Source organism: Spea bombifrons, chromosome 3 (assembly GCF_027358695.1).
Source record: "Spea bombifrons isolate aSpeBom1 chromosome 3, aSpeBom1.2.pri, whole genome shotgun sequence".
In the NCBI taxonomy this organism is placed as follows: domain Eukaryota; kingdom Metazoa; phylum Chordata; class Amphibia; order Anura; family Pelobatidae; genus Spea; species Spea bombifrons.
Window position 1 is genome coordinate 96,257,965 of NC_071089.1, and position 12,726 is coordinate 96,270,690.

Genomic DNA, 12,726 nt, shown 5'->3' on the forward strand with positions numbered 1-12,726 from the left:
CTGATGCTTTGACCCAGGAAGCTTTCGACAGAGGAAAACTATTTATGTAAAATAACAGGCAGTGGTGACATTAAGGGACCTTCTAATGTCAATCTTTTCTTACAGATTCCATACTGACAGTTTGTCTGTTATTCCCTCTGAAACATCCTGACATAAAGGACAATTGTAGTGCAACACAGTAAACATAAAGCAATCAACATATAAACCTATGTCTCAATTTCCAAGAGTCCCAAATTTGTCGAAAATAACCAGCCCTATGATAGCAAAATGTCTGGTTTGTTTGGTCGGCAGCTTAGCATACAAACCGGTCACTGTGCAAGCAAGACTGATGAGACCGAGTGCTCTATAGGCAGAATGCCTCATAACTGTGTTCCAAAAACAAGAACGGGGCATGGCATGATGAACCGGTGCTGGCTACATGTTGTGGGCGAAGCTAAGGCATCAGATGCTGTGGAACTCTGGAAAGTTCATAATTACCGGTATGTGATGGGAAGTTCCTAATCATTACTGGTTTACACAAAATTTAGGTTTATATTCCATGAAATTCAGTATGTTACTTCAAAAATATGGAAAAAAAACAAAAGTTTGTAAAGCTACTCATGTTCAAACTAATTTTATTGATGCACTCTAAAAAGGTTTTGTATTGGACAGTAAATATCCTGATTATTACTGATAAAAGAAAAAAAAGTTGATTGAATATGAAAGGGCCAAGGCTAAAAAAGATTTTCTTGTTTCTAAAGTACGAATCACTAAAAATAATAATCAATATTTAGAACGTGTTATCTCCTTTAACCCTTTGAGTGTCTGAGTTATAATGCAGCATGATCTCTGCATGATAGCACAGCTTTTTGATCAGAATGCCAGGCAGCTGATCTCACTACAGGTCTGCCGATTGCTCTCCACAGAGGAAGCCTCAGTAAATGTAAGGCTTTCTTTTTGATCGCTGCCGATCACCTCAGAAGCTGCTCTACGGAAAAACGATGATCAAGGAGGGGGTAGCCTGATGTGCACCATATATAAGCTACGTAGTTTACAATCTGGTCCTCTCCCACCCCCCCCCCGATCACTTATCACATAATTTGATTGGCACTGAAAGGGTTTAATGTAATGCATATGAAGTAAAAACTGTATTATAAATGTAAATACGAAGCCAGATATTTTTCTCACAGCTGGCATATATTCTAAATTACTTTAACCATCAGCATAAACTCTGATGTTTAAGCTACTTCCAGAAAACAAAAATAAATTCGAAATGGAGAAGCAATGTGTGAAAACCCTTTACTGCTTCCATACGAATTAAGATGCTAAGTAGCAGACAGGTGCAGATAATCAAATGCCCTTGAATCAGCAAGTGTGACCACCACTATAAAAGCTGAAGTTTTATCAGTTTGCTGGTCTGGAGCATTCAGGTATGTGTTAACACAATGCCAAGGAAGAAAGACATCAGCAAAGATCTTAAGGAAGCAATTGTTGCTGCCCATCAATCTGGGAAGGGTTATAAGGTCATTTTCAAACAATTTAAAGTCCATCATTCTACAGTGAGAAAGATTATTCAAAAGTGGAAAACATTCAAGACAGTTGTCAATCTTCCCAGGAGTGTAAGTCCCAGCAAATTCGCCTCTAGGTCAATGCTTAGAGAAATTGCAAAAAACCCTAGAATTACATCTCAGGCTCTACAGGCCTTAGTTGGCATGTTAAATGTTAAAGCTGATGACAATACAAGTATGGTTTGTTCAGAAGAGCTGCCAGGAGAAAGCCTTTTCTTTTTAAAAAGAACGTGGCAGCACACCTTAGGTTTGCAAAGTTGCATCTAAACAAAGAACATGACCTTTGGTAAGATGAGATCAAAGTGGAGCTGTTTAGCTATAATGCACAGCGCCAGGTTTGGTGAAAACCAAACACAGCATAAACACCTGATACCAACTGTCATCACGGTACTGGGGAAGTAATCATTTGGGCTTGTTTTACAGCCATACGACCTGGGAACCTTGCAGTCGTCCATTAATTCCTCTGTAGTAAGTATTCTAGAGTCAAATGTGAAGCCATCTGTCCGACAGCTACAGCTTGACTGAAATCAGGTCATGCAACAGGACAATGATCCCAAGCACACCAGGAAATGGTTGAATGGTTGAACAGAATGGCTGAAAAAGAAAAAACATCAAGGTGTTGCAATGACCCAGTCAAAATCCAGACCTCAACCTGACTGAAATGCTGTAGAGGGACCTTACGAGAGCTGTACATAAACAAATGCCCCAAAACATCAATGAAATAAAGCAACCTTGTGCCAAAATTCTTCCACAACAAAGTGAGAGACAAATAGTCATACAGAAAATTACTTCAAGTTACTACTGCTAAACATGGTTCTACAAGCTACCGAATCATTAGCTGTACTTAGTTTTTTCACAAAAAACGTGAACACAGTGTAATATGACATGTGTTGCTGTTCATCTAAGGTTGTATTTACCTAATTTTTATACCTGCTAAGGAACATATGATTGTTGTTATGTCCTGATATGTAAAACCATAGAATTCAAAATGGGGGTACTTTCTTTTTCACACAACCATACATACACACACACACACACACACACACACACACACACTATTTTAAAGGCACTTTAATGCCAAAGTTTCATGCATGGCATAGACATAAAGCTACCCTAACTGATTAAAGTTATCTGGACTTGCATGTTTAAACAAGCTAAATAGTCATGCTTCTCGGGTATGGTTTTTATGTGCCCCCCCACAGCTCAACCTGAGATAAAAGCTGCAATTCTGCAGCGGCTGTCCTCCTCTGTGGTCCACCCGTTGTTGCCAATGATTGGTTGCTTGAAGCAACGCCACCCGCCAAACCAGCGCTGGAGTATGTTACGTGCCTTGCATGAAAATAGAGCTGGGAAAATGCATATGATGGAATTTTGCAGAGTAACCCCATGCAACTGCAAAAGGGCCCTCATAGTAATCATATGTGTTGAAGTGCATATAATGGCTAGAATGTCCATTTATATTTATTTTTGGGCTTTTATTTTGAAACTCTATATACATTTTTTCAAAACATGAAACTTGCCATCTATTTGCTTCTTATATTGCACAAAATAGTTTGGCTAGCTTTTCTTTTAATAAGTTTAGGTCCAAACATTGTCGACCGGCTGTATGACATCATCCAGCATGAGAAACTCACAGGTTACACCGTATCAGAATATTCATTTTCTACTGTTATGTACCTTAAACTACCCTTCTGAATCATATATGCACCCCTCATCCACCATCAAAACTTAAGGTGCCACTGCTATAATCTAAAAAAATATATAATATAAAAAAATGCAAACCTTCATTCCTTAAAGATCTTTAAAAACTGAATAGTTTACTATGAGCTTTTGTCTTTACGATAAGATGTAATGTCTCTTTGGACTTGCATCTTAATAAAAACCCTAATTAAACTAACAATCAACAAGTGCCATTTATATTGTTGTACTGCACTTAAAGCTCCTCCTTTATATTGCAACTGTCGAGCCATTTTTTTTTATTTTCCAAAAGGTACCGAACATGTATTCTGTTGGGTGTAAAAAGATCTAGGAATAATATTTGTTGGCGTTGTATATTGGCATTGATAACAAGACATGAAAAATGTAGTAGGATATTTCCCTTATAGTAGTTTATCACATATTTTAGGCCAGAAAATATGTATAATATATTCTAGCATATTATACATCACACAAAAACAAAATGGAGTTAGAGCCATCTTGCTTTCTTTATAATCACATAAAGGTTATATTTTTCCTATATGAGAACAGGGAAGTTTGTGATGAAACTAGAAGTATGTACTAATTAAATTCAGGGCCCAGCTGCTCCATTTATGGAGGAATTTACAGAACTGTTCATGTGGGAAGGTTGCATTAAACATCTGAAATTAATAATCATGTAGGTATTATATTTTAAAAGCAAGTTATTTGCTTTTCCTATATTTATTATGAGTAAGACTTAAATGGTATTGTATACTTATATATTTTATATATCTTATAAAAATAAGAACAATATCATACCGGTATATACCATTGTGGCCGCCTTACATACAATATTAAGTTATATCTATATCTTACTTATGTTTTGTCAGGTATGTTTATTTCCCATTTTAAGAATATCTTAGGAAATTGAGAACATTTTTAGATATCCCTTATTATTTTGAAGGCTGTTTCGTTTCAACGGTAAAATTTTGACCATTTTAAAGAATGATATTTTTGGGGACCAGAAAGTCTTGAATGTCATCACTTTTTGACCAGTAAAGGTTTCATTACTGGTCTACCACTAAAGTTATTCTTTATACAAGAATGCCTCTGAGTGATGAATAATGGAAACATTTGTAGGAATGTGCCAAGTCACATGATTTAACCTCCTAATTTTGATGATAATAATAATAATTATAATTCTCCCCTGGGTTAACAAGACGTATTAGTATGGAACATGCCCAGAGCTGCAGACACAATGGCAGGTTTTGGCCCGAGGTTTGATGCAAAAAGTAGAGACCCCGGGGCAGATGTGACATTCTACCCTCTTCTCTTCCTGCTCTGGAATTAACAGTCAAAGCCAGAGAGTCCAGGGCAAACCCAAATTATTGCAAAGAAAATGGCACAAAGTTTTACCTATACAGAAGCCAAAAGTAGAAGCTGAAAATTGTCACTTGTATGTTATACGTTTCTCATTTAAGCAAATTAGATTTGTATTATTTGACATGCCATCTGCCGCCATCAAAAGCAATGCCGGGCAGTTGATTCACATTTCCCCTAATCCTTCAGAAAAGACTGCATAGGAATTCTCATCAACATGGCGTTTTTATCCTAGACTCTGCTTAAACTGTGTTTGGTCCTCTAGCATAATAAACTGCTTACAAATGCCCACTTTCCCTGAAAAGCTATTCTCACAAATACCTTAGGGAGTGGCAGCAGCTTAAAACATAAAATGCAGCAGCAAGATGGCAGCTGTCACATAAAAGAAGTATTTTTATTCATACTAAAGTGAAAAAATATATAAAGTATCCTATTTATAGCTGTAAGAATAAGGATCTATCATATAATGTGACAATCCTGCTTTACAAGTAAGGGATGCATGATAACTAAAAGAAACCATTGACATGAACCCTGCAAACTAGCAGCATTAGAGGTAATATGACAAATCTATCACCTAGACATGAAAATTCCTGCAGATGGCTCTTGGAATAAAATGGTTTAATAAAGTGTGATCGGTGCCAATTGGAACAGCAGTTCCTGTATATCGTCTGAGTGTTTCTGTTAACTGCTGGACAGAAAGCCTTCAGCTTGCTGTCAGACTGTTATGATTCTATGGCCGCCCTTCCAAAAAAACTCAAGACAAACACTAGCTTCTATCAGATTAATGGCCCTTGTAAGTTTAATGTCCCTGAGCACAAACTGAAATTAAGAATGCAAACAAGCAAAGTCATCTACACCAGCCTAATTAAAGTCAATAGCAAGCAGGGCACTCAACCTCTGTCAGTACAAATGCAAAAACAAAAAGAAGTCAATATGTCATTTGTATGCCCTTCGCTTTCTGCTTCCAGAACACTTCTACTTGAATTTTTGCAGGTTCCGGTGCTATAAATACAAAATAGATATTGTCTGCACAATGGGTTATTTGTAACGAATTGGAATGGCATGCGAGGGGTTATGAAGAAGAAGAAATTACCATTTTGCTAGTGGTTAAAGGGGTTGTTTAGTCAGTTAAAAAATATGTACAATGTACTTATATTACAATATACAGTTAATTTCAGAGTCACTACAACTAAAAGATCTATTTGGGGGATTCGATGGCATCTTCATAGAGACCTGACTCTGTGGGTACACTGTGGCAGTATATACAGAGTGTTATATTTATCATAACTGGGAACCATCTAGGGAAGTGGCCACCCTTAGCTCTTTTATGGGGAAGTGTATGGGGGCAAGACCAGTTGCACAAGGGGTGGGGCTATCCCCACGTGGGGGTGGGGCTAGGCAAGATACCGTTAAAGAAATTTAGAGGTAGTGGACATGGCCAAATGTAGCTCCCCTATCTGGAGACAGGGGAAGGTGAACCAGAGACCTGTGGAAGTAGTGCTTCACCCAGAGACTCTAGTTCAATACCAGGCACGTCTATTCTACAGATATAATTCCCTGGTATGGAAATTCCAGGTAAGTGTCTTTAACCTGTTGACGACTGACCTTGTAATCGCTGTGATTAGTCATCATTAGTAAGCACAGGGCTTACACAGAAATAATGTTTTGAATGTTGGCTTTGGCCCTCTCTTACTCAGGCAGAGAAACATTGGTACATTCTACATACTCCTTTTGATTAAATTCTACAGTACTCTGTACATAATTTAGTGTAGTGTACTGGAGGGGTTAATTTTCTTTCGTGTTGGTGGCAATTGGCTTGGGTGGTGGGTGGGTTTCTTAGTGGGTAGTTAGGCAGGTTTACATTTTCGGTGGGTAGGAAAAAGAAAATATAATTTGTCTGGTTGCACTAAACGAGAAAGTGAAGTTACAGTTAAACAAATACGGAGCGAAAAAGAAAAGCAAAAAGAGTTCTGGTCTTTCAGCAACACTTAGGTCTGGTCAAACATCCAACTACGGCTAGCCCCCAATTTCACAGCCATTCCTATAAGGAGGGAGAGAAGGGGAACTTTGGGTTGTCAGCCCTTGGAAGGTCCTGGGTATAATTATGTACAAGAAACAATTCTGGTGCAAAGTAGAAAAACAACCACCATATCAACCACTTAAATTACTTGAACACATAGAATGCCAGTGCTGTACAAGTTAATGCCCCACATTTGTACGTGTTATAGCTCTGTTATCTTATCCAGTCAACTAGACAAACACTAACAACAAGCCACTGTAGTTTCCCGCAAGCAGTTTGATAAGGAGCGAATCACCCAGCCAGACACTCTTAACTACTTCATTAGCACTGCCATAAAGAATCAGCTCAGGGTGGTGACTGTGCAGATAAAGTCACCCAAATATCACAATGACTGGCAACAATGACACCAATCTCCAGATCTACATAAGTTCATTGAAACAAACAAAATTAAACTTAGTTAAATTTTCCAATGCTAACCTACATTACTCTGTCCAACACTGTATTTTATACTCAAGAATACAACTCTGTCTTTCTATGAAAACACACTATTCACAATGCACAGCAAACTTACCTTACATTACATACAACACACAAGAAAAACACACATTTATACTTTATTCCCCAAGTGGCTCCAATGTTTATTAAAGAATAATGTAATCAGTGTACTTTCATTTAGCAAATTGCAGGGATCTATTGTTGATGCTTTGGGAAACAAAACCCCATGCAATTTACCATACAATGTTAAGAAATACAAGTCTATTTAAACTAAGAAAACCATCTGGTAAGACTTAATGCATGCTGGCATGTGGGACTGTGTTCTTTGAAAGAGCTTCTATCATAAATTTCAGATGTAAGGAGGCTTTGATGCCAAAACCTGCCACTCCACTAAGAATCCAGCAATATATTTACTTGGAAAGGTGGCACGCAAGTCATCAAGAGGCACAATGTCTAATTTCCGATCTGCTTTTTGTCTTTTCCTTCTCATGTGTAGATAAATGAGCAGCCCAGTCTGCTATTGTTCTGATGTGATTTGAATTGACAAATACATACATTCCTGTTTGGATTAAATTAACTCACGTTTCTATATGTTCCCCAGGGTACATGCAGTATCTGCTTTCTCCAACATCATAATCTGGCCCCTTATACATGGAGTAGCATGCGGCTATGGAAATGAGATAAATGCGCTGTACAGCCTCAAAGAAAATACAAGGTGCCTTATAACTATATATACATGAAATGCTTAATTCTAATTCGCAAGATCAGAAAAAAAAAAAAGAAAATGGTCTTTGGCACTGTGAATGTGCAACGCTAGTGACATTTAAATAAGCTGAAAACAAAAACCTAGCAGAGAATATTTAACCCCTTAAGTACAGAGCTGTTTTTTTGTTCTACCCTTCATAAGAATGGCTGTTTTAACATTTCTGCGGAGCTCAAGTTTAGCTGTAATTTTCTCATTTAGTTAACTTATACATTTTTTTTTCAGAAGAATGGCTTTTTTTAGATACCATGACTTTGATCGTATCGTATCAAATATATAAAATATGGTAAAAATTTAAGAAAAGGAACTTTTCTGACTTTTATTTTAAACATATTTTACTCATTCACAAAAGCTAATGAAAAAAACTATTAAATAGATTCTAATAGTTGTCCTGAATTTACAAAATAAGCAAAGTTTTTCTGCTTTTTTCTGTGTGTAAGTTATAGGGCAATAAGTAGCATATTGCTATTTCAAAAGGCTATTTTTAAATCTGGTTATACTGTTTCCATGTCATATTTGGGACATATTTGAAGCTGATCAGTATTTTAACCATTTCCATTCATTAATTCTACTACCAGCCTTTGTCAAAATAACTGAATGTAAAGTAAGATCTAATAGATAGATATAGTCCAGTCAGAGCATCTTTGATTCATCTTCTCCCTAGTTAGAGGGACCATAAAACTATTTGGCACATGAAAGATGCATGAAGGAGTCAAATGTTAGCAGAAATAAGTTAGTTGTAGTAATTCGGTGTTTGTAAAGGGATTATTACTTCATAAAGCTATATCAGGAAACAGATTCCAGTGAGTAGGTCATTAAACCGGCATATAAGTTTGACCTCCCATATTTGTCTCTCCCTCTCTGTGCAGAACAATCCCATCAGTACTTCGACTTCATCATGGATGCTGTGCCCAGGTTGACAGAAATGCTCTCCAACAGGTCTATCTATTTTTTCTGGTGGATAGTATGTATGTGGGAATTAAATTGTTTGTGTAATGCTTGGTCTGTTTCACCCACATATATCTCTGTTGGGCATTTCACACACATAATGAGGTACACCACGTTGGATGATTTGCATGTAAAAGGACTTCATCAACCATGGTTACCGTGGATAAATATATTTTTTCTATTAATTTATATATAATCAATACATCGTAAAATCAAACATGTTGATGAGGTTCTACTGCATAATTTTTTTTTATATTTGGCTACTCACCATTCATTTGAATCGCTATTAATTTTCTTTTGAACAGAACATTCCACACACAAGGGCTAGCAGACTGGCAATGATGACGCTGGTACTTTAAGGCCATGTGGCTGACAACTGGATATGCACAACAGCATAATGCATACTACGTTTTTTTAAGCTCATAAAGCATGTGGCCAGGCATATGTAGCATGTGGCCAGATAGCAGGTAGCAGAAGTGAAGAGGGTAATCAAACAGGCCCTAGGGTTTCTCCATTATTTAAATGGGAGCCTTAGCAATCACAGGTTTTAACTAAATTAATTCAACCTACTTATGGCATACCTTGAAACATTTTAAAAGGCCAAAGAAGGCTAATCTTTGTTAGATGTGAGATTTTATAAAGACTGTAGTGGATGGAATTGTGACCTGTTAATAACCATTTATGAGTAAGGAATTTAACAGAACTATAATCTATTTTATTAACACAATTTATAGAGGAATTTTTAGTCAAGGCAGGAAATATCAAACCAGACAGATAGAAAACCAAGACTGCCAACAACCACGTTAATAAAAGACTGTTACTTTAAAAGTAAAAACACAGGATATGAATGTTTTCTAAAGTAAGACAAATCATATTGGATCACTGAAAAAATATATATCATTCTTCCAAACAGTTAGTTCATCCTCCGGGTATTTGTCTGGAAAGAGAAAGCAATAAGAAAGGATAATCCTGTGCATCCTGCCATCCATATTAATAAGGAACAGTCACCTCCCCTCCCCTCCCAAGAATGTGATCCCCCAGTTCACATATAGCAAAATGACTGTTTGCAGCTTATTCTCACATTTTTTTTTCTCAAAATGTTTTCTTCACTGCCTTAATTGAAGTGTCATGGAGTATGTGTCACTGTAAAGCATTTTCTTGATTTTGCTAAACTTAGACTTCCCCTTCATTATAATGACTTTATGCTAAAAGGGTTAAAAATTAAACCTCCAAGTACTAATAATGTCATAGATTATTAATATCTATATAATGATATATATGAACCCTAGTTGCCCGATTTAAGGGGAGCTTGTGCCCATTCTTTCTGTGGATCAGTATAGGAAACTGTTTTACGTATGCCCAGTAAAATGGGCAGCGTTTATTTATGCCCTCTCAAAGCTTTCAATCCATCAGTAATAGGCTAGGATATGAAATCATGGAGGGGGAACAGCTAGGGGTTTTTTTCTAGACAAAAAACAGACTACACAAAAAAGGAACCTGCACAAATAATATATACTGAGACTACTCATTGACTCATCAAGGTGAAGGGGCAATTTATAAAGTATTTGCGTGCCGCTGGTTGGGACAAGTTTTTTCTGGTGATTTTTTTTTCCTTTTCAGCCCAACTTAAGCTATTCATAAGTTCATAGTTTAGGGCAAAATAAGTATCCCCTAGCAGTATATGCTGGTAAGAACACAAATAAAAACAAAATTAAGAAGAAAAAACCAATATAATTTACCCCAAAAATCTAAAATAAATAGTAAAATCGATGGAAACAAAACAATTTTCTTAAACAAGCCTACTTACTTTTTCCAGCATACCAGCCAGCTGATCTCATAACAGATCAGCTGGCAGCATGCTGGCTCTTTTAGATGTTTTAAGCTTAATTTTTACCATAATAGCAAACAGCTGTATTCCCTCCATGGATCCTACCACTGCCTAAAGGCTCAGAGATAAACTGTCAATTTGCCACAGACCTATCAGGAGGTTTCCCTTATCCTAGTTTGGAGCTTCACCTTTAGGAGCAAACGTGATGCTTACGTCTTTAACAGAAGTCTGTGCTCTTAAACACACAAGGCTTCTTCTTGATTTCCTGATATCACTGCCCCCCCCCAAGATTGGTACTTTAAGTATAAACCCCATTTGCTTATAAATATGACCCGGGGGCTAGTAGCTGTGGATTCCATTGGTACCTGAGAGCAACTGGCTAGGTTTCCTTGCATTATACCATCTACAGGAGAAAAGCAGAAATGTTTACTACCCAACGGAGTTATGCAAAGCATTAGCGCCACCTATCAGACAGCAGTTGTTTTTGCCTTCTAAGCATTGAGCAAATAACTACATTTTGTAAATTCCATCTACGCTTTCTCCTTCCCCAACCCATACCTCAAAGTGATTACAACTTCCTTTGAGAGGACTGATCAAGAAAAGGTAGAACATGGATGGCATCCCTGATTGCTAAACTCACATTGGTTATTTGTTTTAGAATTTACCACTTCATATCGGTATTTTTTTTACGCCTTTGGAGGAAAAGCTGTATAAAAGACATTCTAACTGCAACCTTGTGGACATGCTGTTTTTTAGAGGGTATTGGAACAGCACAGCTCAAGAAGTAATTCACAATCTAAAAATATTGGGTATCGCTAGAACTACAAAAACAACAGTTTATTTCTAACGGCTAATATAATTTTTGCAATATAGTCACTAGTTATACAGTCAATATCGTAGACTTGGGTGTTCGGGATGCCCCTAACTAAAGATCTTATATGGAGGAACGTGGAGCCACCACCATAGAAAGGAATAGAAAGTGTTGAATCCATATTCTTCTTATTCAAAATCCTTAGCTGAAGAAAAGCAATTTGCTGATTTTTTTCACAAGGTCATATATATCGTTAACATCAATAAATTGACACATTTTGTAATTTTACCTGATGTTTAAAACAGCTGGTACTTACTATGTGAGGACTATGGCAACTGCATCATTGAGAACACTTTCACCAAACAACAGGGTGTACAGATCTGTATCCACATGAAGTTCATGGAAAATTGCCAGCACGGTCACTGAAACAATACTTGATATTATTAACTCTGTATCCATAATTTTCAGAAAAATGGCATTACTGATAAGGTCAAGCTCTAGCAAAGTAACCAAATAATATTTACAATAATTGCACATGGAAAACTGCCAACCGTTTTCACAACATGAAGCTAAACCCTTGATAAACAGAATTGCTCACTAATTTAGGGACACGATTAGAATAACTTAACATGTGAACAGTGTTCCCAAAATCCTTCATTATAGCATCATCTAACCCAATAATTGACAGACCCTTCTCAGAAGCAACTCTTTTTTTGCAAGGGATTGCTAGGTTGTTGCCAAGGAAATTGCAGCATTTCTTAAGAGTTTATGTTGTTTTTATGTGATTGAACCTTCAGAAAAGAAATAAAATGACAGATCTTTGCTGAACCTAGAAAAAAAAAACATTAAAATGGAACAGCCCCTTTAAATATCTGTAACTTTATAACTTCTCAAAAACCAAGAGGGTGGCAGGGGTTAGATTTCTGCCTTCTTCCAAATCCTTTTATAATCATACCTGGAAACTTCATCAGTCTTCTTCCCCGGAGGACATTTACAACTACAACTGGGAGGTGGTAGGAGCAGAGTAAGTTGGACGTGGGCAGCATGAAATAGGTAGTTGGAAGAGCTGACATTTGGAGATAAAAACGTTGCCCTAAACGTGAGTTCCATCTTAAGGATTTTCATAAACTCTGTATCCTAACAAGTTTAAAATGATTACTAAAAATATCTAATAATTATTTTATATGTTCTAATGATTAAAGTAAAGGTGCTAGCTAACAGACCAATGTGTATTTTCCTTAGACTGCCAAGGGGGCC

General features: G+C 36.9%; 1 protein-coding gene across 1 annotated transcript in view; it reads right to left on the reverse strand.

The window, feature by feature from the left end:
- SLC9A9 (solute carrier family 9 member A9) overlaps nt 1–12,726 on the reverse strand; it is a 206,200-nt gene that overhangs the window by 157,586 nt on the left and 35,888 nt on the right. Inside the window, exon 6 of the mRNA XM_053459240.1 lies at nt 11,786–11,891. Coding sequence (XP_053315215.1) covers nt 11,786–11,891 — 106 coding nt within the window. The remainder of the gene's footprint in view (nt 1–11,785; nt 11,892–12,726) is intronic.